This window comes from Gorilla gorilla, chromosome 20 (assembly GCF_029281585.2).
Source record: "Gorilla gorilla gorilla isolate KB3781 chromosome 20, NHGRI_mGorGor1-v2.1_pri, whole genome shotgun sequence".
Classification (NCBI taxonomy): Eukaryota; Metazoa; Chordata; class Mammalia; order Primates; family Hominidae; genus Gorilla; species Gorilla gorilla.
The window spans coordinates 68,002,311-68,029,246 of NC_073244.2; the positions used below are offsets into that span (position 1 = coordinate 68,002,311).

General features: G+C 45.9%; 1 protein-coding gene across 2 annotated transcripts in view; it reads left to right on the forward strand.

The window, feature by feature from the left end:
• Positions 1-8,822: 8,822 nt before the first annotated feature.
• Positions 8,823-26,936, forward strand: part of NLRP8 (NLR family pyrin domain containing 8) — a 40,728-nt gene continuing 22,614 nt past the window's right edge. For both annotated transcript variants that reach the window (XM_004061499.5, XM_063700922.1), the window contains exons 1-4: positions 8,823-9,260; positions 13,472-13,546; positions 15,415-17,014; positions 23,035-23,205. In XM_004061499.5, coding sequence (XP_004061547.3) covers positions 8,894-9,260; positions 13,472-13,546; positions 15,415-17,014; positions 23,035-23,205 — 2,213 coding nt within the window. In that variant the 5' untranslated portion in view covers positions 8,823-8,893. The remainder of the gene's footprint in view (positions 9,261-13,471; positions 13,547-15,414; positions 17,015-23,034; positions 23,206-26,936) is intronic.

A 26,936-nucleotide genomic window follows, 5' to 3' on the forward strand; every position in this document is an offset into this window, starting at 1 on the left:
GGTGAGTTTTCCTTCTCCCACAAGCTCTGTCTCTGGGTCTCCCTGAGACTGGGCCCGTTGAATGTGGGACCTAGACTGGGCCCTGATGATCTTGAGACCCTCCTTTTGCTCGATACAATTATATCCCAAGTAGAAGAGATGAACATGTAAACAAGATGAGCCAGTGAATGACTCTGGATGTTTCCAAATGGGAAGTGGCACTTTCGGACTGAACACGATGTTAGCCTTCTAAGGAGACTGGGAAGCTCTCCAAACATGTAATTTTCTGTTGCTTGTTTTTCTAGACCTAAGAGGCAAGGGAAGAGTTTCCTTTACAAATCGGAAGCACCTGTAGGATCAAAACCTGCAGCCCATTCATTCTGAATCAAGGGAGCTAAATGCCTTCCAATCGGTGCAATGCAGAGGAATTCTAGTGAGCCAGCCCCCGCCAATGGGAAGAGAAGGTGCCAATTGCCTGAATTCCCCGGCACCTATAAGGGTTGGGGGGTGGGGCAGACCAGGCGATCTCCGTTTTGGGAGATGCTTTTGACAGGAAGGAGCAGGAAGAATAATTCTCTGCAGAGGTGAGCTTTGTTTTGCTTTGTTTTGTTTTGTTTTGTTTTGTTCTCTTTTCTACCTACTCTTTTCCTCATCATCCACTTCCTTGCAGTTACAATGGCTAGACCCTTGAGTTAGCCGCACCCAGTGGGCCCATATTGAAAATCAAAAGTGAGAGCTAGAGATTCAACTGCAAATATAACCAGCTCTCATTCATAAAATCCTTGCCCATCTCTGAAACTCAGCTTTCCTGACCCCGAAGTGGAGTCCTAAATTCCCAAGTTTTCTTTCAGCTCTGAGGGTCTGAGAGCCAGGAGACTCAGCACTAGCAAAATTCTAAGACGTGAAAGAGATGTCGTGGGGTCTCCAGGTGTCCAGAGGTCTAGGGTAGCCACTGACAGATGTAGTCAGAAAAAAATCAAAATAGCTGCAGACGCGAAGAAGAAATCGCGAGGCACAGAGAAAGACAGCCGGAAGGATTAAGCAGCATTGACTTTGACACTGCCCCTCTGCAAATATTCCTTCTCAATAAACGCAGATGTGTCACCCACACGGCTCGGCTCGTGGGCTTAGGAATTTGGTCAGGTTCCACCTGCTGGTTTCCAACACTCACAGCTTGGGCTGAATTTACTTAACTTAGTTCAACTTCCGTTTTCTCCTTTGTAAATTGGACGGAAAAGGATTCATGGGATATAATTCTTACCAAAACATAAAGTTATATGGACTCTAGGGTGATCAAGACGTGACCACAGAACCAGATGGAGATCACAGACTTTTATCTTTTAAAAATGTTTACCCGTTAGAATAGCTATGTTTAAAATGGAAAATAATCAGTGTTGGCAAGAATGTGGAGAAAATGAAACTTTAGTGCATTGTTGATGGGGGTGGAAAATGGAAAACAGTATGGCGGTTCCTCCTGCTGACCTCAGGTGAACCGCTGGCCTTGGCCTCCCAAAGGCCTGGGATTACAGGCATGAGCCACCGCACCCGGCCTGCTTTTTAATTTTTAATTTTTCTGGGTACATAGTAGAGGTATATAGTTATGGGGTACATGAGATGCTTTGATACGGGTATGCAATGTGTAATTACCACATCATGGAGATGCGGTATCCGTTCCCTCAAACATTTATCCTTTGTGTTACAATCCAATTATACTATTTTAGTTATTTTTAATGTATAATTAAATTGCCATAGACTATAGTCACCATGTTGTGCTATCAAATACAAGGTCTTATTCAGTCCTTCTAATTTTTTGGGCACATTAACCATCCCCCACTTTCCTCCCCACACCCCACAACCCTCCCCAGCCTCTGAACACCACCCTTCTACTCTCTATATCCATGAGTTCAATTGTTGTGATATTTATTTATTTAGAGACAGGTTCTCGCTCTGTCACCCAGGCTGGAGTGCAGTGGTGCGATCTCGGCTCACTGCAACCTCCACCTCCCGGGTTCAAGCAATTCTCGTTTCTCAGCCTCCCAAGTAGCTGGGATTACAGGCACCCGCCATCACAGCCGGCTTATTTTTGTATTTTTTGTAGAGACAGGGTTTCGCCATGTTGGTCAGTCTGGTCTCGAACTCCTGACCTCAAGTGATCTGCCCACCTCGGCCTCCCAAAGTGCTGGGATTACAGGCTTGAGCTACCGTGCCCGACCTGTTTTAATTTTTAGATCCCAAAAATATGTGAGAACATGCAATGTTTGTCTTTCTGTGCCTGGCTTATTTCATGTGTAGATGGTCCTGATATACTTCTGTAGGGAAGGAAATACTTTTCCCTCTCTCTCTCTTTATTGATCTTAGATTCCTTGGCTGGAGTCTGTGCATTAGGCTCATGAAAGACAGATTAACAAAAGCACAGCAAACAGAAGTTTATGTGTGCATACCCATGGGAGCACTCCGTGATGAGAACACTAAGGGGTGGTTAGAACTTAGGCTTATATGTCATGCTAACAAAAGAACAATACATTCTTTTTTTTTTTGAGACGGAGTTTCACTCTGTCGCCCAGGCTCACTGTAACCCCCGCCTCCCAGGTTCAAGCAATTCTCCCGTCTCAGCCTCCCGAGCAGCTTGGATTACAGGTGCCCGCCACCACTCCCAGCTAATTTTTGTACTTTTAGTGGAGACAGGGTTTTGCCATGTTGGCCAGGCTGGTTTCGAACTCCTGACCTCAGGTGATCCGCCCACTTCGGCCTCCCAAAGTGCTGGGATTACAGGCGTGAGCCACTGTGCCTGGCCAGAACAATACATTCTCAGAGAAGTGAAAAGACAAATGAGAAAGACCTCGAATTCCTGGGGGGGTAAATTGTGAGAAGGTAAATGTATGGGGGAGAAAATGGAGGATGAGGGCTAGTTCATAAGGTTTCTTGTGTAGATTTTTCTGGCGCCCTCACACGGCTGTACGCATCTGGAGCTTGTCTCCGGTGATTAACTTCTGTGTTTCCTGGTAGAGAAGGGGAAAAGGGGCGCCTTTACAAACTGATGTCTTGCATTTAGGCAAATCAAGGGAAGACAGAGAATTTTTCTTGTGTCTGCTCCTTCTCAAGAATCTTCAGCTCAAAATAGTCCATCTGAAATATACAACAAATTATTATGAACTATAGTCACGCTACTGTGCTATCAAATGCTAGAGCTTACTCCTTCTATCCATTGTATTTTTGTGCCTATTAACCAACCGCTCTTCATCCAACCCCTCCTACCTGCCTTTCCCATCAATATGTACAATTATCACGTACCAATTTTTAAGATTGAGTACAACAAACTGGAATATTTGGGGGTGGCGTATTCTGCCGTCCCTCATTTCTCTGAAAGGCCAGGAACTCCTTGCTCAGACCCATCAACCCACCTGCATCTGGACGTGTGCTCTCCACCCTCTTCCTGCCAAGAGCACTTCAGACCCAGCCTGTGTCCTCAATTATACCCCTTCTCCTGCTGTTATTTCCTCACTTGCCAACACTGCTTTTCTCTTCTCTACTCCCTTGAATGTACAGACATCCCACAGCATTTCCATCTTTAGGAAAAAAAAATTTTTTTTTTGAGACGGAGTCTCTCTCTGTCACCCAGGCTGGAGTGCAGTGGTGTGATCTCGGCTCACTGCAGCCTCCACCTCACAGGTTCAAGCAATTCTCTGCCTCAGCCCCATGAGTAGCTGGGATTATAGACGCCCACCACCATGTCTGGCTAATTTTTGTATTTTTAGCGGAGATGGGGTTTCAACATCTTGGCCAGGCTGGTCTCGAACTCCTGACCTCAGGTGATCCACCCACCTCGGCCTCCCAAAGTGCTGGGATTACAGGCATGACCCACTGCACCTGGCCTGATTTTTTTTTTTTGATGCATAATAACTGTATGTATTTATGGAAAGGGGAGCAGGGAGGAGGGATAAAGAGAGGTTGGTTTGTGGGTATTAGAAAGGGAAGAGGGAATGAGATAGAAGATGCCCCACTGCTGCCTTTGAAGAAGGAGGAAGGAGCAAAAATCCAAGGATGGCATGTAGCTTCTAGAAGCTGGAGAAGGCCAGGAAACAGATTCTCCCCCTAGAGTCTCCAGAAGGAAACAGCACTGCCAACACCTCAATTTTAGTCCAGTGATCTTAGCCCATTTCAGGCTTCTAGCCTCCCTAACTGAATGTTTTATCTTAAAAATACTGTGTTGTCGGCCAGGTGCGGTGACTCCCACCTGAAGTCCCAACACTTTGGGAGGCTGAGGCAGGTGGATCATGAGGTCAAGAGATCGAGACCATCCTAGCCAACATGGTGAAACCCTGTCTCTACTAAAAATACAAAAATTAGCCGGGCGTGGTGGCAGGTGCCTGTAGTCCCAGCTACTCGGGAGGCTGAGGCAGGAGAATTGCTTGAACCTGGGAGGCGGAGGTTGCAATGAGCCGAGATCGTGCCACCGCACTGCAGCCTGGGTGACAGAGTGAGACTCCGTCTCAGAAAAAAAATAAAAAATAAAAAACTGTGTCGTCTTAAGCCACCAAATTCATGGTAAATTTGTCACACTAGTGCAACAACTCACAATTCTTCTTTCCAAGATTATGTCTATAGCTCCCTACCCTTGTTCTCAGTAGGAGAGCCAGCCAGAAGAATCCTTCTAAAAATTATAGCTGTCCCACGCCAGTCCAATCAGGCCCTGTGTGACCTCTTGAGATCACCTCCACTGTCTTCCTCTTGCCCATTCACCTCCACTCACCCTGGTCCTTCTGTTTCTCAACAGCTCCAGGCACATCCTGGCCATAGGGTGGTGGTCCTTGCCCTTCTGTCTGGAACTCATCTGATAGCCACACAGCCCATTCCGTGACCTCTTACCTCCTCCTCTCCTCCAAGCTTTTGCTCAGACATCCCTGCTTCAGTGAGCCCTTTCGTCAGCCTTTTACAAATCGCAGCAGGCTATTTCTCACTTCCTGTTCTCTCTCTTGCCTCTCCTTTTTCCCATGGTGTGTATAGTCTTCCATCACATCAGTGTGCTCCCATGGGCGTGCACACATAAATAAACTTCTGTTTGCTGTGCTTTTGTGAATCTGTCTTTCATGACCCCAATGTACAAGCCTCCAGCCAATGAATCTAAGATCAATAAAGGGACAGAGAAAAGCTTTTCCTCCCCTACACTTTATTTTCATTCACTGAAATCTTAGCCACATGAGGACAACAATTTTTTGTGCATCTTTTGCTCACCAACGTATCCCCAGTGCCAAAAATAGAGAGTTTGGCATAATATTTGACACTGGGATATTTCAGTGAGTAAATCCAGAAGGACTGTGTTATGAACTGAATGTCTGCGTCCCCCCAAAATCCACAGGCTGAAACTCTAAACACCAAGGTAACGGTAGAAGAAGTCGGGGACTTTGGGAGGTGATTAACTCACGGGGCCAGAGCCCTCATGATTGGGACTCCAGCCCTTATGAAAGAGCCTCCAGAGAGCTCCCACACCCCTTCCTCCGTGTGAGAAGGACACAGCAAGAAGGTGCTCTCTATGAACCAGGAAGCTGCCCTCACCAGACACTAAATCTGCCAACCCCTTGATCTTGGACTTCCAGCCCCCAGAGCAGTGAGAAATCAATGTCTGTTGTTACTAAGCCACCCAGTGTATGGTATTTGTTATGGCAGTCCAAACAGACTAAGACAGACTGGCTTGTGCACACACCATCTCACATGTGCAAGTGTATCTGTAAGGTGCAGTTTTTTTGTTGTTTTTGTTTTTGTTTTGTTTTGTTTTTTGAGACAGAGTCTCACTCTGTCGCCCAGGCTGGAGTGCAGTGGCGCAATCTTGGCTCACTGCAAGCTCCGCCTCCCGGGTTCACGCCATTCTCCTGCCTCAGCCTCCCAAGCAGCTGGGACCACAGGCATCTGCCACCACGCCTGGCTAAGTTTTTGTATTTTTAGTAGAGACGGGGTTTCACCGTGTTAGCCAGGATGGTCTCGATCTCCTGATCTTGTGATCCGCCCACCTCGGCCTCCCAAATTGCTGAGATTACATGTGTGAGCCACCACGCCTGGCCTTTTTTGTTTTTGTTTTTTTTGAGATGGAGTCTCGCTCTGTTGCCCAGGCTGGAGTGCAGTGGCGGGATCTCAGCTCACTCACTGCAAACTCCCCCTCCTGGTTTCAAGTGATTCTCCTGCCTCAGCTTCCCAAGTAGCTGGGACTACAGGTGCACGCCACCATGCCCAGCCAATATTTGTATTTTTTTTTTTTTTTTTTTAAGTAGAGACGGGTTTTCACCATGTTGGCCAGGATGGTCTCGATCTCTTGACCTCGTGATCCTCCCACCTCAGCCTCCCAAAGTGCTGAAATTACAGGCATGAGCCACCACACCCGGCCTCAGGTTGCAGTTTTAGAAGTAGAACTACTGAATTCCATGGCAGTGCACACATGATTGGTAGATATTGTGAAAAGGCCTTTCAGATAGGTTCCCCCTGCTTATGTTCCCTTCAGCAGTGAATGAAAGTAAAGCAAAACGATGATGTAACTGCCAACATCCTCCCTTGCCCTGCAAATTTCTTTTCTTTTCCTTCCTTTCTTTTCTTTTCTTTTCTTTTCTTTTTTTTTTTTTTTTTTTTTTTTGAGACAGGGTCTTGCTCTGTCACCCTGGCTGGAGTGCAGTGGCATGATCTCCACTCATTGCAACCTCTGCCTCCTGGGTTCAAGCAATTCTCCTGCCTCAGCCTCCCGAGTAGCTGGGATTACAGGCACCCACCACCACGCCCAGCTAATTTTTGTGTTTTTAATAGAGGCAGGGTTTCACCATGTTGGCCAGGCTGGTCTGGAACTCCTGGCCTGAAGTGATCCACCTGCCTTGGCCTCCCAAAGTGCTGGGATTACAGGCGTGAGCCACCGCTCCCAGCCAGTCCTGCAAATTTCTTAAAGCTGCAGCTCACTGTGGCTGGAACGTGGTCAGCAATGGTCATGGAATAAGTAGAGGTAGAAAATGTGTGACTGTGCTAGGCTCCTCCGTGCGGCGCCACCCACTGGATTGGAGGAGCACTAGCAAGAGTCAGCCACCCAGGAGCATATCACCTTTGTCCTGGGACCAAGCCCAGCTACTCTGGACCCAAGGGAGGACTGAGTCAATTAAACAAGTTTATCCAGATGTTTGGGTGTCACATAAGGTATAAGAGGGAGAAGTGTTAAATAAGAAGCTATTGGCCAGGTACAGTGGCTCACGCCTGTAATCCCAGCACTTTGGGAGGCTGAGGTGGGTGGATCACTTGAGGTCAGGAGTTTGAGACCAGCCTGGCCAACGTAGTGAAACCCCGTCTATACTAAAAATACAAAAAAATTAGCCAGGCGTGGTGGCGGGTGCCTGTAATCCCAGCTACTCGGGGGGCTGAGGCAAGAGAATCGCTTGAACCCGGGAAGTGGAGGTTGCAGTGAGCCGAGATCACACCACTGCACTCCAGCCTGGGAAACAGAGTGAGACTCTGTCTCTAAGTAAATAAATAAATAATAAATAAATAAACTATTATTGGAAGTTGGGGCAGGGGGGGACAAAAATACACCCATGATCCTTTTTATTTTATTTCTTTTTTACATTTCTTTTAGATACAGGGGTACATGTGCAGGTTTGTTATATAGGCAAACGTGTTATGGGGGTGGGTTTGTTGTACAGGTTATCTCATCACCCAGGTATTAATCCCAGTACCCATTAGTTATTTTTCCTAATCTTCTCCCTCCTCCCACCCTCCAGCCTCTAGCAGACTCCAGTGTGTGGTGTTCCCTCTATGTGTCCATGTGTTCTCATCGTTTAGCTACCACTTATAAATGAGAACACGTGGTATTTGGTTTCCTGTTCCTGTGTTAGTTTGCTAAGGAATAATGGTCTCCGGCTCCATCTATGTTGCTGCAAAGGTCATGATCTCATTCTTTTTTATGGCTGCATAGTATTCCATGGTGTTTATGTACCACATTTTTTTATCCGGTCTATCACTGACGGGCATTTAGGTTGATTCCATGACTTTGTTATTGTGAATAGCGCTGCAATGAACATACACAGGCCTGTGTCTTTATAATAGAATGATTTATATTCCTTTGGATATATATCCAGTAATGGGATTGCTGAGTTGAATGGTAGTTCTCTTTTTAGGTCTTTGAGGAGTTGCCCCACTGCCATCCAGAGTAGTTGAACTAATTTACACTCCCACACACAGTGTTCCTTTTCCTCTGTGACTTCACCAGCATCTGTTATTGCTTGACTTTTTAATAATCACCATTCTGACTGGTGTGAGATGACATCTTGTTGTGGTTTTGATTTTCATCTCTCTAATACATGATCCATTTTTTAAGAATACAGCATCTGTTATTGCTTGACTTTTTAATAATCACCATTCTGACTGGTGTGAGATGACATCTCGTTGTGGTTTTGATTTGCATCTCTCTAATACAAGATCCATTTTTTAAGAATAAAAACTTTGTTGAATTTGAGATCACTTTTAATCTAATGGAGCCTTCTAACCAACCATATATTTTCTAGATTTTAGCCTCACTGCATTATTTTACCTGCTTCTAATTTTTCTTTTCACTAAACCTTTTGTGAAGGCTTTGATATTTTGCTTGCCTCTTCCCCAAAAGAAGTCATGGAGAATAAAAACTACAAACAATCCATTAGTCTAATGGACTAATCCCAAACATTCAATGCATCTTCAGTTTTTCCACAGGGCAGAGAATCTTTGAGGAAAGGAGGTAAAGGGAGTACCCGGCATGCAGAATACCTGCCAAGTAAGCATTACACGAATCTGTCTTCTTGGGTAGTGTTTTCATCTTCTTGTTTTATCGTTTTATGTCTCTGCAGGTCTCGTGTTTCTCTCTTCCAATCGGTTGTCTTTATCGTGGACACTGAGGTGTTCTCTGCCTTGACTAAAGATGAGTGACGTGAATCCACACTCTGACACCCCCATTCCCTTTTCATCCTCCTCCACTCACAGTTCTCATATTCCACCCTCGACATTCTCTTGCTACCCCGGCTCCCCATGTGAAAATGGGGTCATGCTGTACATGAGAAACGTGAGCCATGAGGAGCTACAACGGTTCAAGCAGCTCTTACTGACTGAGCTCAGTACTGGCACCATGCCCATCACCTGGGACCAGGTCGAGACAGCCAGCTGGGCAGAGGTGGTTCATCTCTTGATAGAGCGTTTCCCTGGACGACGCGCTTGGGATGTGACTTCGAACATCTTTGCCATTATGAACTGTGATAAAATGTGTGTTCTAGTCCGCAGAGAGATAAATGGTGAGTGTTGATCTGGTGGATAAAGTGGCGGTGGGCTTGGCTGCTGGGCAGCTAAACTACTCTAGTTGCCACCCCTATCACTTATCGGCCATCTGAGCAAGAAAGCAAACAGTGGAGGAAGATAATGGATCTAACCCAAAGGCAAAGACTGTCATACGGGCATTTTTTAAATTTTATTTTTCTGAGATGGGGTTTCGCTCTTCTTGCCCAGGCTGAAGTGCAATGGCACAATCTCGGCTCACTGCAACCCCCGCCTCCCAGGTACAGGTGATTCTCCTGCCTCAGCCTCCTGAGTAGCTGGGATTACAGGCACCCACCACCATGCCTGGGTAATTTTTTTTTATTTTTAGTAGAGACGGGGTTTCACCATGTTGGCCAGGCTGGTCTCTAACTCTTGACCTCAGGTAATCCGCCTGCCTTGGCCCCCCAAAGTGCTGGGATTGCAGGTGTGAGCCACCGCGCCCAGCCCATATGGGCCTATTTTTTAAAAACTTAACTGAATACTGCTTATATGAGGTGAACGTTAAATGAAGTCATAGAGAAGTAGGAAGTAAAATAGTGGAAAAGCATATGCTATGGAAACAGTAAGCAGAAGAAAGCTGGTATAGCTATGGTGATGTCAGGAGTGCTATATTTAAAGCAAGAAGGTTAAAGACTTTAAAAGGTCATTTCGCAGCAACAAAGGGTGAATCCCACTGGAGGATATTGTAATCCAAAACCTCATCTTCAATATGTATAAAGCAGAGCTGGACTACAGTCGTCCCCTTATCCAAGGTTTTGCTTTCTGAAGTTTGGGTTGATCATGGCCAAAAATAGATGAGTACAGTACAGTGAGATATTCTGAGACAGAGAGAGACCACATTTACATACCGTTTATGATAGTATGGTATTATAATTGTTCTATTTCATTATTATTGTTAATCTCTTACTGTACCTAATTTATAATTTAAACTTTTATCATAGATCGGTATGTATTTTTTTTCTATTTTGAGATGGAGTCTTCATTCTGTCACACAGGCTGGAGTGCAGTGGTGTGATCTCAGCTCACTGCAACCTCCACCTCCCAGGTTCAAGCAATTCTCATGCCTCAGCCTCCCCAGTAGCTGGGCTTACAGGTGCGCACCACCATGCCCAGCTAATTTTTGTATTTTTAGTAGAAACGGGGTTTCACCACGTTGGCCAGGCTGGTTTCAAACTCCTGACCTTAGGCGATTTGCCTGCCTCGGCCTCCGAAAGTGCTGGAATTACAGGTGTGAGCCACCACGCCCGGCCTAGATATGCATTTAAAAAAATCAGTATCCACATGGTTCAGTACTATCCACAGTTTCAGATATCCACCGGGGATCTTGGAACATAGACACTGCAGAGAAGGGGGGAACTGCTGCATTAAAGGAAAATACACCAATCCAGAAACATGATAGGAGCTGTGAACCCACCTCTCCCAATAGCTGATATTACAAGTAGTCAGTCTCATTGGTAAGAATGGAGAAGACGTCAGCTCCACAATTTTAAACATAAACAACAGGAGAGTGGGTGCCCTATGTCTCCTTAGCCACTGGCTCCCCAACAGCTGGCTCAGCACCTAGCATGTCATAGGTGCTCAAATATTAGATGGCTAGAAAGTAATTGATTGTGAAAGGGACTTTCTTTTGATAAGGCAGCCTAGGAAGTCCTCTTTGAGGAAATGATGCTAAGGTTGAGACGTAACACAGGAGGAAATAGCTCATCATGTGAAAAGGAGAGAGAGTCACCGGAAAAGAAAATCAGAGGGGATGGAAACCCCGTGACCCAGTGGTAGAGAAAACCTTAGTGTTAAACAGAAAATGTTAATATTTATGAAAACCTGATGAAAAATACACAGAGAGGCCAGGCACGGTGGCTCACGCCTATAATCCCAGCACTTTGGGAGGCAGAGGTGGGCGGATCACCCAAGGTCAGGAGTTCGAGACCAGCCCGGCCAACATGGTGAAACCCGGTCTCTACTAAAACTACAAAAAAAAAAAAAAAAAAATAGCTGGGCGTGGTGACGGGTGCCTGTAATCCCAGCTATTCGGGAGGCTAAGGCAAGAGAATTGCTTGAACCCAGGAGGCAGAGGTTGCAGAGGGCTAAGATCATGCCACTGCACTCCAGCCTGGGTGACAGAAGCAAAACTCCATCTCAAGAAACACACACACACACACACACACACAGAGACACACATACGCAGTTGATCCTCATTATTCATGGATTCTGTATTCGTGAATGTGCCTACTCATTAAAATGTATTCGTAACCCCCAAATCAATACTTACAGCGCTTTCAAGATCATTCCCAGACAGCAACGCAGCAAAAAAATCGAGCCGACCTCCTAGCCGAGGTCAAACAAGGTGACGCTCTGCCTTCTGGCTTTAGCTCTCACCCCGTAAGCCAGTGTCATTTCCACGCCTATTTGGTGCCACACTTTTGTGCTTTGAGTTGGTGGTTTTGCTGTTTAAAATAGCACCCAGGCCGGGCACAATGGCTCAAGCCTATAATCCCAGCACTTTGGGAGGCCGAGGCGGGAGGATCATGAGGTCAGGTGTTCGAGACCAGCCTGGCTAACATGGTGAAACCGCATCTCTACTAAAAATACAAAAATTAGCCAGGCGTGGTGGCGCACGCCTGTAGTCCCAGCTATTCGGGAGGCTGAGGCAGAAGAATCGCTTGAACCCAGGAGGCAGAGGTTGCAGTGAGCTGAGATCACACCACTGCACTCCAGCCTGGGCAACAGAGTGAGACTTAGTCTCAAAAAAAATAAGAATAAAAATAAAAATAAAAATGGTACCCAAAACTAGTGCTGATGTGCCTTTCCGTGTTCCTCAGGGCAAGAAGGCCATGCTGTGCCTTAGGGAGAAAATACACGTGTTAGCTGAGCTTCCTTCAGGCAGGATTTATCAGTGTGGTTGACCATGAGCTCAATGTTAATTAATCAGCAATATATACTAAATAAGGTGTCTTTAAACAAAAACACATGTAAAACAAGTTTTTATGTTGATCAGTCGATGAAAATGTTGTAACCAGAGACTAGCAGGAAACAAACCTTGTGTTTTCCTGGAGGCAATGGTTCAGTATTAGCGAATTTGGTGTTCACAAGAATTTTATAGACGAGAACTACCACACATAACAAGAATCAATGACTATATGTGTATGTGTATGTAGAGATATACACGTGTATGTACACATATATGCACACATACATAGATATTAAGCTAGAAGTTCTTTGGTATCCATGGGGGATTGGTTCCAGGCTCTCCCTCAAGGGTACTGAACAAATTCATGGGTGCTCAACTTCTTCATGTAAAATGGCATAGTATTTGCATAGAACCTATACACATCCTCCCGCAGACTTAAAATCACTCTAAATTACTTATAATACCCAACACAATGTAAATGCTATGTAAATAGTTGTTATCCTGTATTGGGTTTTTTATTTTTTTGAGACAAGGTCTTACTCTATTACCCAGGTTGGAGTGGAGTGGTATGATCATGGCTCCCTTCAGCCTCTGCCTCCTGAGCTCAAGCAATCCTCCTGCCTCAGCCTCCTGAGTGGTTAGGACTATAGGCATGCCACCATGCCTGGCTAATTATTTTTTATTTTTTTAGTAGAGTTGAGGTCTTGCTATGTTGCCCAAGCTGGTCTCGAATTCCTTGGCTCAAGCAATCCTCCTGCCTCACCCTCCCAAAGTGCTGGGATTACAGGCGTGAGCCACAGTGCCCAGCCTCGTATTGGTTTTTTAATTGTATTATTTTATTGTTGTATTTTTATTGGGTTTTTAGTTTATTTTCCATCCTCAGTTGGTTGATCCCACCGATGTAGATCCCATGGTAATGAAAGGCCGACTGGATGTATAGATACACCCCTACATAGATATTAAACTGTGTATGGATTTTACATACACATATGTGTGTATGAGTATGTGTGTATTTATATTTCTCCCTCAGTGTCTGGCTGGGCTATCCATTTATAACATGTTTTTGAACACCTTACTCAATGCATTGTAGAACAACACCTTTTCTCATTTCCTAAAATTGCTGTGATAGAGATAGATCTAGGTGATTTTCTTCTCCCTGAACGGAGGTGGTAAGAGGATGAGATTCTGCTTCTGTCCTAAAAAGGCCATTGGCTCCATGCTGTTTCCCTGCTACCAAGATCTTATCATTCCTGTGGAACAGCCTCCTTTTTTCTGTTCCAGCCATTCTGCCTACCTTGGAACCAGAGGACTTGAATGTGGGAGAAACACAGGTGAATGTGGAGGAAGGAGAATCTGGTATGTGCCTGCATCACAGCAGACCCTGGTGAAAACATGGGCTATGGACTGGGATGAGCTGCTCAGTTGCTAAGGCAAGGCAGATTTTAAGTTACCATGTCCAGTGTTTCTTCTACAATCAGAACCAACATGGCGAAACTCTGTCTGTACTAAAAACACAGAAACTAGCTGGGCATGGTGGCAGGTGCCTGTAGTCCCAGCTACTTGGGAGGCTGAGTGAGAAAATTGCTTGAACCGGGGAGGCGGAGGGTTGCAGTGAGGTGAGATCACGCCACTGCACTCTTGGGTGACAGATTGAGACTCCATCTCAAAAAAAATAATAAAATAAAAAAAACAGACACAAACCATTGGCTCAGCGGTCCCCAACCCCTGGGCCATGGACTAGTACCAGTCTGTGGCCTGTTAGGAACTGGGCCACACAGCAGGAGGTGAGTGGCAGGGAGCAACCAAAGCTTCATCTGTATTTACAGCTGCTCCCTATTGCTCACATTACCTCCTGGGCTCTGCCTCCTGTCAGATCAGCGGTGGCATCAGATTCTCATAGGAGTGCAAACCCTCTCGTGAACTGTGCATGCGAGGGATCTAGGCTGTGCTCTCCTGAGAATCTAATGCCTGATCCGTCACAGTCTCCCATCACCCCTGGATGGGACCATCGAGTTGCAGGAAAACAAGCTCAGGGCTCCCAGTGACTCTACATTATACTGAGTTGTATAATTATTTCATTACATATTATAATGTAATAATAATAGAAATAAAGTACACAATAAACGTAATGCACTTGAATTATCCCAAAACCATCCCCCGCCACGTGGTCCATGGAAAACTTGTCTTCTACTTGGGGACCACTTCAATAGAGTGCGTCTCTATTTCTTTCTTTCTTTTTTTTTTTTTTTTTGAGACGGAGTCTCGCTCTGTCGCCCAGGCTGGAGTGCAGTGGCACGATCTCAGCTCACTGCAACCTTCTGCCTCCCAGGTTCAAGTGATTCTCCTGCCTTAGCCTCCTGAGTAGCTGGGATTACAGGCACATGCCACCAAGCCCAGCTAACTTTTGTATGTTTAGTAGAGATGGGGTTTCACCATGTTAGCCAGGCTGGTCTCAAACTCCTAACCTCGTGCCCGCGTCGGCCTCCCAAAGTGCTGGGATTACAGGCGTAAGCCACTGTGCCTGGCCTTTTTTTTTTTTTTTTAAGACAGAGTCTCACTGTGTCACCCACGCTGGAGTGCAGTGGCGCAATCTTGGCTCACTGCAACCTCTGCCACCTGGATTCAAGCAATTCTCCTGCCTCCACCTCCTGAGTAGCTGGGATTACCAGCGTGTGCACCACCATGCCCGGCTAATTTTTGTATTTTTAGTAGAGACAGGGTTTCACCATGTTGTCCAGGCTGGTCTTGAACTCCTGACCCCAAGTGATCCACCATCCTCAGCCTCCCAAAGTGCTGGGATTACAGGTACGAGCCGCCACACGCGGCCCTCCCAAGTATTTCTGATTTGAATGGAGATAACACGGCTAACACTACAGCAGCTATCTTCTATCTGTGAGGCAAGAAATACAAAGAAAGGGCTGAGAGAATCGTGATGCTGCTGGACCTGAAACTATGGCGCCACTGAACCTAATTTCAACAGTTTTACGCCCGCCATACTCTCATGTAGAAAGTAGTCCTTGTTTTGCTTAAGCCACTTCAAGCTGAGTTTTCTGTTCGTTGGTGCTTCCTAGTTGACACAGCAGTATCAGGAAAGGTTATTTCATTTATGCAAGGGCATCACGGGGCTTCACGTAGACATCAAGACTGGTTTTCTTATTGCTCTATTAGTTCTTGCGATTCACTCTGATGTCATAACCTTTATTTCTCCCATCTCACAAATCTAGGTAAAATACAGCAGTATAAATCGAATGTGATGGAAAAGTTTTTCCCCATATGGGACATTACGACTTGGCCTGGAAACCAGAGAGACTTCTTCTACCAAGATGTACACAGGCACGAGGAGTACTTACCATGTCTGCTTCTGCCCAAAAGACCCCAGGGTAGACAGCCTAAGACCGTGGTCATACAGGGAGCTCCTGGGATCGGAAAAACAATCCTGGCCAAAAAGGTGATGTTTGAGTGGGCCAGAAACAAGTTCTACGCCCACAAGCCCTGGTGTGCTTTCTACTTCCATTGCCAAGAGGTGAACCAGACGACAGACCAGAGCTTCTCCGAGCTGATTGAGCAAAAGTGGCCTGGATCTCAGGACCTCGTGTCAAAGATTATGTCCAAACCCGACCAACTTCTGCTGCTCTTGGATGGCTTTGAGGAGCTCACATCTACCCTCATTGACAGACTGGAGGACCTGAGTGAAGACTGGAGGCAGAAATTGCCTGGGTCTGTCCTACTGAGCAGTTTGCTGAGCAAAACGATGCTTCCAGAGGCCACGCTACTGATCATGATAAGATTTTCCTCTTGGCAGACATGCAAGCCCTTGCTGAAATGTCCCTCTCTCGTAACCCTTCCGGGGTTTAATACGATGGAAAAAATCAAGTATTTCCAGATGTATTTTGGACACACAGAGGAGGGAGACCAAGTCTTGAGTTTCGCCATGGAAAACACCATTCTCTTCTCCATGTGCCGGGTCCCTGTGGTTTGCTGGATGGTCTGCTCTGGTCTGAAACAGCAAATGGAGAGAGGAAACAATCTCACACAGGCATGTCCAAATGCCACCTCTGTGTTCGTCCGGTATATTTCTAGCTTGTTTCCCACCAGAGCTGAGAACTTTTCCAGAAAGATCCACCAAGCACAACTGGAAGGTCTGTGTCACTTGGCCGCAGACAGCATGTGGCACAGGAAATGGGTGTTAGGTAAAGAAGATCTTGAGGAAGCCAAGCTGGATCAGACGGGCGTCACCGCCTTCCTTGGCATGAGTATTCTTCGGAGAATTGCAGGTGAGGAAGACCACTATGTCTTTACCCTCGTGACTTTTCAGGAATTTTTTGCGGCCTTGTTTTATGTTCTCTGTTTCCCACAAAGACTCAAAAATTTTCATGTGTTGAGTCACGTGAATATCCAGCGCCTGATAGCGAGTCCCAGAGGAAGCAAAAGCTATCTCTCTCACATGGGACTTTTCTTATTCGGTTTTCTGAACGAGGCCTGCGCTTCGGCCGTGGAACAGTCATTCCAATGCAAGGTGTCTTTCGGTAATAAGAGGAAACTGCTGAAAGTCATACCTCTGTTGCATAAATGTGACCCACCTTCTCCGGGCAGTGGGGTCCCGCAGTTATTCTACTGTCTGCATGAAATCCGGGAGGAAGCCTTTGTAAGCCAAGCCCTAAATGATTATCATAAAGTTGTCTTGAGAATTGGCAACAACAGAGAAGTTCAAATGTCTGCTTTTTGCCTGAAGCGGTGTCAATATTTGCATGAGGTGGAACTGACCGTCACCCTGAACTTCATGAACGTGTGGAAGCTCAGCTCCAGCTCCCATCCTGGCTCTGAGTGAGTGCTTCGGTCCCTCCTTGGGTAGCCCGTCCTACCCGGGGGCCTTGACTGTGGTCTCCTGGGTGTTTAGGGGGTCAATCTGCAAACCTTTCTGATCTCTTTCCTAGCCTAGTTTGCACAGTACTTGTGTTGTTTTGTTTTGTTTTGTTTTTTGAGACAGAGTCTCACTCTGTTGCCCAGGCTGGAGTGCAGTGGTGCAATCTCAGCTCACTGCAAACTCCGCCTTCTGGGTTCAAGCGATTCTCCTGCCTCAGCCTCCCGAGTAGCTAGGATTACAAACGCATGCCACTGCACCCTGCTAATTTTGGCATTTTTAGTAGAGATGGGGTTTCACCATGTTGGCCAGGCTGGTCTCAAACTCCTGACCTCAGGTCATCCACCCACCTCGGCCTCCCAAATTGCTGGGATTACAGGCATGAGCCATCGCACCCGGCCAGTACTTCTGTTTTAAAACAAACATATATCTACGGTGATACACGTTTGTTTTACAAACTGTCCCAGTTTGTTTAGGATTAAGGAGATTTCTCAGACCCAGGACTTTGTTTTACTGCCAGGACTGAAGGTGTTCCTGGGATATAGGACTTTCCGTGCTAAACCTGGGAGAATACTGGGCAAAATGAGATCCCTTGTTCACCCTCCCTCCCTCTGTGCTGCATGCCCATAAAGATGGGACCTTGCTTCATCTATCACTCCTACTTCTGTTTTTGAGACAGGGTCTCTTTCTGTCACCCAGGAGGGCAGTGGTACGATCATGGCTCACTGCAACCTCAACCCTCTGGGCTCAAACAATTCTCCCACCTCAGCCTCCCAGGTATCTGGAATCGCAGGCATGCACCACCATGCTTGGCTAATTTTTTATTTTTTTGGAGAGATGAGATTTCCCTGTGTTACCCAGGCTAATCTTCAACTCCCGGCCTCAAGCAATCTTCCCACCTTGGCCTCCCAAAGCACTGGAATTACAGGCATGAGCCGCTGCACCCATCCTCACTCCTACTTTTGTGTATCAGAAGCTTTTGGTCTCAAGGAAAGCGCTGCTAATGGAACTTAACGTGATGATGAAGACATCCTGAATCTGTCTTATCCAATACAGGAACCACTGGCCACAGGCAACTACTGAGCTCTTGGAATGTGGCTGGTGTGACCGAGTGAATGAACGTTTACATTTTATTTAACTTTACTGAATTTAAATGTAGATAGCTACATGCAGCTAGTAGCTACCATATCAGACAGCACACCTCTAGAGGGTCTTTCTTTCCGTGTAAAAATATCTTTTCCATCTTGAATTAAAAGAAACAAGCTGGGTGCCGTGGTTCATGCCTGTAATCCCAGCACTTTGGGAGGCCGAGGCAGGTGGATCACTTGAGGCCAGGAGTTCGAGACCAGGCTGGCCAACATGGTAAAACCCCGTTTCTACTAAAAACACAAAAATTAGCCAGGCATGGTGGCGGGCACCTGTAATCCCAGCTACTCGGGAGGCTGAGGCAGGAGAATCACTTGAACCCAGGAGGCAGAGGCTGCAGTGAGCTGAGATCGTGCCACTATCTTAAAAAAGAATATATACATATTGCTTATTTTATATATATATAAAATATATATTATATATATTATTGCTTATTTTATATATATAAATATATATATTATATATATTATTGCTTATTATATATATATTGCTTATTTATATATATACACACATATATATCATAAGGTTGTTAAACGTATTAAAATCTACAACACACTGAATAAGTCCAGTCCTTCATTTAGTGCTCAGTAGATACAAACTGTTACCACTCATGTAATTCCTCATCCCCTCCACTCGACCAAAACTCTTCCAGAAGATCTTTATTTTGGCAAATATAATGGATTTCTTTTTCTTAAGAAGTGGCAAAAAGCACTGACTACTCATTTCTTCATATTGGTTGATATTTATTTGGCATTTGCCATATAGCAGACACAATGTCAAGCACTTGCTTTATGTGAATTATTTCTCCCTTCAACTCCATGTTGCACTGGAGGTCAGGTGTATGAAGCACCTTGTCCAAGGTCACACATCTGGTCGAAGCTAAGACGAGCTAAAATTTGACCCCAGTGGCTATGACGAGAAGAGAGAGGCGATTTAGACTGACCCCTGGCGAGAGAGGGGACATTGTCCTTCTGCTGCATAATGGAAATGCCTTCTTGTTCCTTAACTGCTCTGCAAAAAGGAACCACAATCTCTTCCAGATTCCTGTCTTTCCATGAAAGACTGCATAAGTCTTCAGCATATGGATGTGTAGCGCTAATGTTCATCCTAGACATATACTGGGCTAGTGTGTAGATAGATAAGTAAAAGTTGGTCTCTCCTTATGGGATGAGACATTTAAATTTCAAGTAATTTAAGTTCTGTTCCGTTCTTCACCATGCCAAGCAGTGTGCAGGGCTCCTCAGCCATGGCAGAGTTTCTCCAGGGCAGAGGTAAGCAAGCTACAGCCAGGAGGCCAAACCTAGCTTTCTGCTTGTTTAGGTAAATACAGTTTGATTGGAGCCCGGCCATGCTTGTGACATATTGTCTGTGACTGTTAACCACACTGCTGCGGCAGGACTGAGTCATTGCCAGGAAATTTACGGCCAGCAAAGCTGAATATATTTGCTACCTGGTCAATTATAGGAAAAATTTGCCAACCCCTGCTCTAGCGTATGTTTTTATTTATTGTCTTATTATTTTTTGTAGAGACGGGGGTCTCACTTTGTTACCCAGCCTGGTCTTGATCTCCTGGGCTCAAGAAATCCTCTCGCCTCTGCCTGCCAAAGTGCTGGGATTACAGGTGTGAGCCACTGCGTCCAGCCAGGGCCTATTTTTTGTTTTTTGTTTGTTTGTTTGTTTTGAGACGGAGTCTCGCTCTATCGCCCAGGCTGGAGTGCAGTGGTGAGGTCTCGGCTCACTGCAACCTCCACCTCCTGGGTTCACGCCATTCTCCTGCCTCAGCCTCCCGAGTAGCTGGGACTACAGGCACCTGCCAACACGCCAAGCTAATTTTTGTATTTTTAATAGAGACGGGGTTTCACTGTGTTATCCAGGATGGTCTCGATCTCCTGACCTCGTGATCTGCCTGCCTCAGCCTCCCAAAGTGCTGGGATTACAGGTGTGAGCCACCACGCCCAGCCAGGGTTTATTTTTTGTTTTTTGTATGTATGTTTGTTTGTTTTGAGACAGAATCTCGCTCTGTTGCCCAGGCTGGAGTGCAGTGGCACGATCTCGGCTCACTGCAACCTCTGCCTCCTGGGTTCACGCCATTCTCCTGCCTCAGCCTCCCGAGTAGCTGGGACTACAGGTGCCCACCACCACGCCTGGCTAATTTTTTGTATTTTTTAGTAGAGACAGGGTTTCACCCTGTTAGCCAGAATGGTCTTGATCTCCTGACCTCGTGATCCACCCGCCTCGGCCTCCCAAAGTGCTGGGATTACAGGCGTGAGCCACTGCACCCAGCCAGGGTGTATTTTTTTAAAAGGAATTGCTGCATCATGAGATACTCACACATCACATCTCTAACTTTATCAGCAGGGATATCACTTCATCTTTCTTGGGTATGTCCCTGAACCAAACTGAGGGTCAGGCTGCTTATTCTCACAGCCCAATAACGAGATGCAGATGAACTGGGAAAGAAGAGAGTCTATTTCTGTAACTGGGTACACAGGGAGAAGGCCAAGAAATATCACCAGACAAACTAAAAATTACAAAGTTTTCCAGAGCTTATATGCCTTCTAAGCTATATGTCTACGTGTAAGTGTTCATTCCTCTGAAGACACAAGTGATTAGCATCTTCTAATCTGTAACAAAGGTCTGAGTCCTGAAGACCTCCCTCTGGAGCCTCAGTAAATTTACTTAAACTAGATGGGTCCAGATGCTGGGGTGATTACCCTTATCTTGTCTCCTGCTAAATCATGGAGGCTTGGGGGGTTCCTTCAGACCCCAATAAAACTTGTTTGTGGAGGTCTGGGGAGTTTCTTCAGACCCCCAATAAAAACTTGTTTAATCCTGAGTGGGTCCTGTTGAGAATTCCTTCATTATCTTGTCATTCCTCAAGGCCCAGGAAAGGCCTGGGCAAAACTCTTGGTGGGCTTTTGTTACATTTCAGCCTCTGTGTGAGGGCTCTGGCTCTGTCAGCTTTTAATATTTAACTTACCCGCTCAGTCGGTGCTGAAACAGTTGTGATGGAGGCCTGCCTGTTCAGCTGCTGGTGAGACCTGGCCTGCCACAGGTAGAATGAATTCTGTTCACTCAGATATTGAATGGCTACATCAGACCATGTTTTTTTCATGTCTACTCCCAACTTATGTGGGCAATTCCAACACACTCCACAAAATCACATTCAAGGGGCCCTCCAGTCCCTGAGGACCTTTTATTAGGGAGGGGAATAAACACCAGAGCTTGTTGTTCAACTTGGTGATAACTGTTGGTCACCCGACTAAGACCTCAAGAATCTAAGCACAGTGAATCACAATGTCTTTCTATGATGCTGCGTAAAGACCTGACATCCGTAGAAATCTTAAGACACGACATATTTCTTTCATGTTGGTTAGTCCATTGATCACTTTTGTATGGGTTCCTGCAGGGAGTTGATATCATTCCTACTTATTTGCATTTCTATGTATTTGACGGATGTGAAAATGGATGAATCTATTTCATGGGATTTAAATTTTATGCAAAAATTACATGCTAGTGTAAATATTCTAAAAATTGCTTTTTCATCTCATGTGTCTTGGCAATGTTTATACATGCCATTTTCAATGAAGTATTCTTTGAAAAATAGGTGTGCTAGAGATGATTATACTATTTGCCCCCTGACATACTTTTGGGTTGCTTTCAACTATTTCTCTTTTTTTTTTTTTTTTTGAGACAGTGTCTCACACTGTCACCTGGGCTAGAGTGCAGTGGAACAATCTTGGCTCACTGCAACCTCCGCCTCCCAGGTTCAAGCGATTCTCTTTGCCTCAGCCTCCCAAGTAGCTGGGATTACAGGTGCCCACCACCACACCTGTATAATTTTTTTGTATTTTTAGTAGAGACAGGGTTTCACTATGTTGGCCAGGCTGATCTCAAACTCCTGGCCTGGTGATCCGCCTGCCTTGGCCTCCCAGAGTGCTGGGATTACAACGTAAGCCACCGTGCCCGGCCACTTTCAACTATTTCTTTAATGCAACCAACAGCAATCTTCACATGTGTATCTTGGTCAGCCTCTCTGAAATGATTGTATGGGGAAGAATGAAAGAGAAAGTCGGCAGGTCTTTCTACGGCCAAACTACATGCCAATCTAGCTCTGGATTTTTCTTTCTTGTACTCACTGTGTCAAAAAGATTAATTTTTCCTTTATTCTGATCCTATATTTTTTTAAAAAAATAAGAATTATATATACACAGGGTAAGAATGTAGGTACAGAATATAATTCAATCTCTGCCCCCCACATAAATCTCATGTAATTCAAAAAGCAATTCCTGGCTAGGCACGGTGATTCACACCTGTAACCCTAGCACTTTGGGAGGCCAAGGCAGGAGGATCGCTTGAGCCCAGGAATTCAAGACCAGCCTGGGTAACATGGAGAATCCCTGTTTCTACAAAAAATACAAAAATTAGTCAGTTGTGGTGGCGTGTGCCTGTAACCCCAGCTCCTCGGGCAGATGAAGTGGATCGCCTGAGCCTGGGAGTTAGAGGCTGCAGCGAGCTGTGTTCAGACCACTATACTCCAGCCTGGGCGGCAGAGTGATACCTTGTCTCAAATATAAATAAATAAAAAATAAAAGCAACTTCCTTTTTCCAAGTCATGGGAAAATACAGGGCTCTTATTTGTGACCATGAGTCTTCCTGGAATGAAATGAGAAACCTCGTGATGGTTTTTCTGAGTGCTTTATTTAAATGGGGATGTCTTAGAGTCACTAGAGGCCTATGGCCCTAACCAGGGTCGGGAACACCAGCCCTGGGGTTTCCTCGTAGATTTTCTCCAGTTTAACGAAGAGGTGTTTTCTCTCTTCTCCCTTCCATGTAGAGCACCAGAGAGCAATGGGCTGCATCCCTGGTGGCAAGACTTATGCTCTGTGTTTGCAACGAATGATAAGCTGGAAGTCCTGACTATGACCAACAGTGTTTTGGGGCCTCCTTTTTTGAAGGCTCTCGCGGCCGCACTGAGGCACCCTCAGTGCAAACTGCAAAAGCTTCTGTGAGTATAACACAAATCCCACTGGAAGGAACTTTATGGAGATGGTCTGTTTCCCGTCCACTTTCTTCATTCCCTCTCCACTCACTAGACTTCCGGAAGGCACCCATGTCCAGCCTTGGACGGAGGTGCAGGAGGAGTGAGTCATGGGGTGCGTGGTGAAGGAAACCACACACGGGAGCCAGGCTGACGGCTCGATCTGTCTCTAGTTACTGTTAGCTTGGTGCAAATGCCATTGCAGTTTTTGCCATTAGTGACATTTGCACCAGCTTAATGGCTCTGTGTCCTTAAGTGAATGGTGTACACAGTGGGTCACGGAATTCCTGACATCTCCCTGGTGCACTTCAATGCGCCCATCCATAAAATGTTCAGCCCGGTGCTGTGGCTCACGCCTATTCACTTCAGCTCAGGTGTTCGAGACCAGTCCCAGCTACTTGGGAGGCTGAGGTGGGAGGATCACCCGAGCCCAGGAGGCAGAGGTTGCAGTGATGGTGAGCCATGATCTGGCCACTGCACTCCAGCCTGGGTGACAGAGTGAGGCCCTGTCTCAAAACAAACTATAAATAAATAAAATTAAATGATCATCACGACAGAGAGATGAAATGCAGTCCCGCACGCGAAGCCCATACGACCGTGCCTGAAGCGGAATCAGCACACTGTGTAATCCAGGGTGTGGTGGTTACTCTCTGGAGGGACACCGCCTTACAGAAGCCACGTGCGACCTGAGCACTGAGTATGGTTCACCGCTGCATTCCTTTGAAGTATTAATATGTACTATTATCCCCCCACCTTTTTTAAAACAGAGTCTCACTTTGTTGCCCAGGCTGGAGTGCAGTGGCTGGATCTCAGCTCACTGCAACCTCCCCCTGCAGGGTTCAAGCAATTCTCCTGCCTTAGCCTCCCGAGTAGCTGGGACTACAGGAATGCACCACCATGCCTGGCTAATTTTTGTATTTTTAGTAGAGATGGGGTTTCACCATGTTGGTCAGGCTGGTTTCGAACTCCTGACCTCAAGTGATCTGCCCTCCTCAGCCTCCCAAGGTGCTGGGATTACAGATGTGACCCACCACGCCCAGCCCCCATTTTTCAGCAAAGTGAGAGCTGGAGACGTTAAGTGATTTATCTAAGATCCTGTGGCTGACAAGCCTTAGGTAAATCACTCCAACGCAGACAGCCTTAAGCTCATCTTCCCCAACACTCTGTGCTTCTCTAACACACCACTGTTAGCAGGTGCCTGCGTGGGGTAAGCCTCACCAAAGAGGGCACATTTGAACTTGGTTGGGAAGGATGAGATTTACATGGAAGAGGAGAAACACTACTTCATTTTTTTTCCAGGTGGGGTCTTGCTCTCTTGCCCAGGCTGGAGTACAGTGGCATGATCATGGCTTACTGCAACCTTGACCTCCTGAGCTCAAGCAATCCTCCCACCTCAGCCTCTCGAGTAGCTGGGGCCACAGGCATATCCCGCCATTGCCCAGCTAATTTTTTTTTTAATTTTTTTGTAGAGACAAGGTCTCCCTAGGTTGCCCAGGCTGGTTTTGAACTGCTGATCTTAAGTGATCCACCTATCTCAGCCTCCCAAAATGCTGGGATTATAGGTGTGAGCCATTGTACCCAGCCACTATTTTTTATAATGTAAGAGTGAGCGTGTATGCATTGCCCACCATCTGCTAGGCTATCTTAGGTTCTTTGCACATGAATGCTCTTAAAACTCATCCCAAGCAGTAGGTGTCCCTATTTCACAGATGAGAAACTGAGGCATGAGTTTATATCGTTACTAAGCAGTCAAATCTGGCTCTAGAATCAGTTCTCTTAGCCACCACTCCATACGCTATCTCTCCAGAGTTTTTAAGATCCAAAAACCCGATAATTCACCGTGTGAACCACTGACCCCTTCCTTGAAATAAGCCACCAGGCATCACATGGCCCCTGGCCATTATCAGATATATTTTCTCTCCTATTATTGTGATAGTTATTATTCGCTCCTGCTTACTGAGTGCGTACTATGTGACAAGCAATGGGCTGAGAATTTCATGGGATTAATTCTCACAGCCATTCTAAGGAGAAAATGTCGTATGCTCTCCCTTGTAGACCTGAAACTAAACTTTAGAGAGGTTACGTGATTTGTGAAAGATGGTGCGACTAGGGATGTTAAGCTGAGAACTCAGTTCTGAATTCTATGTTGCACAGAACGGGCCCCTCCTTATGGACTGACTGAATGTAGAAGAAATAGCCGGTCGGGCGTGGTGGCTCACGCCAGTAATCCCAGCACTTTGGGAAGCCAAGGTGGGCGGATTGCCTGAGCTCAGGAGTTCGTGACCAGCCTGGGCAACACGGTGAAACCCTGTCTCTACTAAAAATATAACAATTAGCTTGGTGTGGTGGTGCACATCTGTAATCCCAGCTACTTGGGAGGCTGAGGCAGGAGAATTGCTTGAACCTGGGAAGCGGAGGTTGCAGTGAGCCGAGATTGCGCCACTGCACTCCAGCCTGGGTAACAAAGCAAGACTCTGTCTCAAAAAAAAAAAAAAAAAAAAAAAAAAAAGAACTAGTTAGCCACCTCCATTGTGGTGATGGAATCACGAATATATGCATAGTCCAAACTCATCAAATTGTGTATGTTAAATATATGTAGGTTTTTTAATATCAAATCAATTATACCTCAAGAAAACTGTTTTTAAACAACTAATTAGAAAGAAAGAGATTCAGCAGTGAACATAAGCATTAGAGGTGCAAGGCAAATCTGTGTCCCTGGTTTTAGAAAAGGCGTGTGATGGCCAGGAGTGGTGGCCGATGACTGTAGTCCCAACACTTTGGGAGGCTGAGCCAGTAGGATCACTTGAGGCCAGGAGTGGAAGAGCAGCCTGGACAACATAGTGAGACCCCATATCTACAAAAATTTTTCAAAAAAGAAAGTGGATCAGAAAGTTGAGCTTTGTAGGCCGGGTGTGGTGGCTTATGCCTGTAATCCCAGCACTTTGGGAGGCCAAGGCAGGCAGATGACTTGAGGTCAGGAGTTCAAGACCAGCCTGGCCAACATAATAAAATCCTGTCTCTACTAAAAATACAAAAATTAGCCAGGCATGGTAGTGGGTGCCTGTAGTTCCAGCTACTTGGGAGGCTGAGGCAGGAGAATCACTTGAACCTGGGAGGCAGAGGTTGCAGTAAGCTGAGATCGCACCACTGCACTCCAGCCTGGGCAACAGAGTGAGACTCCATCTCACAAGAAAAAAAAAAAGCTGAGCTTTGTTATTAAAATAAAGAAATATAAATAAAAATTTTAAAACCAAAAGCATGATTTTAGGAGAGTGCGGGGAAAACCAGTCCTCCGAATCCTTCAGGAATAGGATGACATTCCCTTTGCTTTAAGAAAGTCTTTGTAGACCTCAGCCCAATCGAATTCCAGTCCTGTGAGTCATTTATTTTTTTAAATTTTTTTTATTATACTTTAAGTTCTGGGGTACATGTGCAGAACGTGCAGGTTTGTTATGTAGGTATACACGTGGCGTGGTGGTTTGCTGCACCCATCAACTCATCATCTACGTTAGGTATTTCTCCTAATGCTATCCCTCCCCTAGCCCCCCACCCCCCCAGAGGCCCCGGTATGTGATGTTCCCCTCCCTGTGTCCATGGGTTCTCATTGTTGAACTCCCACTTATGAGTGAGAACATGCGGTGTTTGGTTTTCTGTTCTTGTGTTAGTTTGCTGAGAATGATGGTTCCAACCCAAATGCC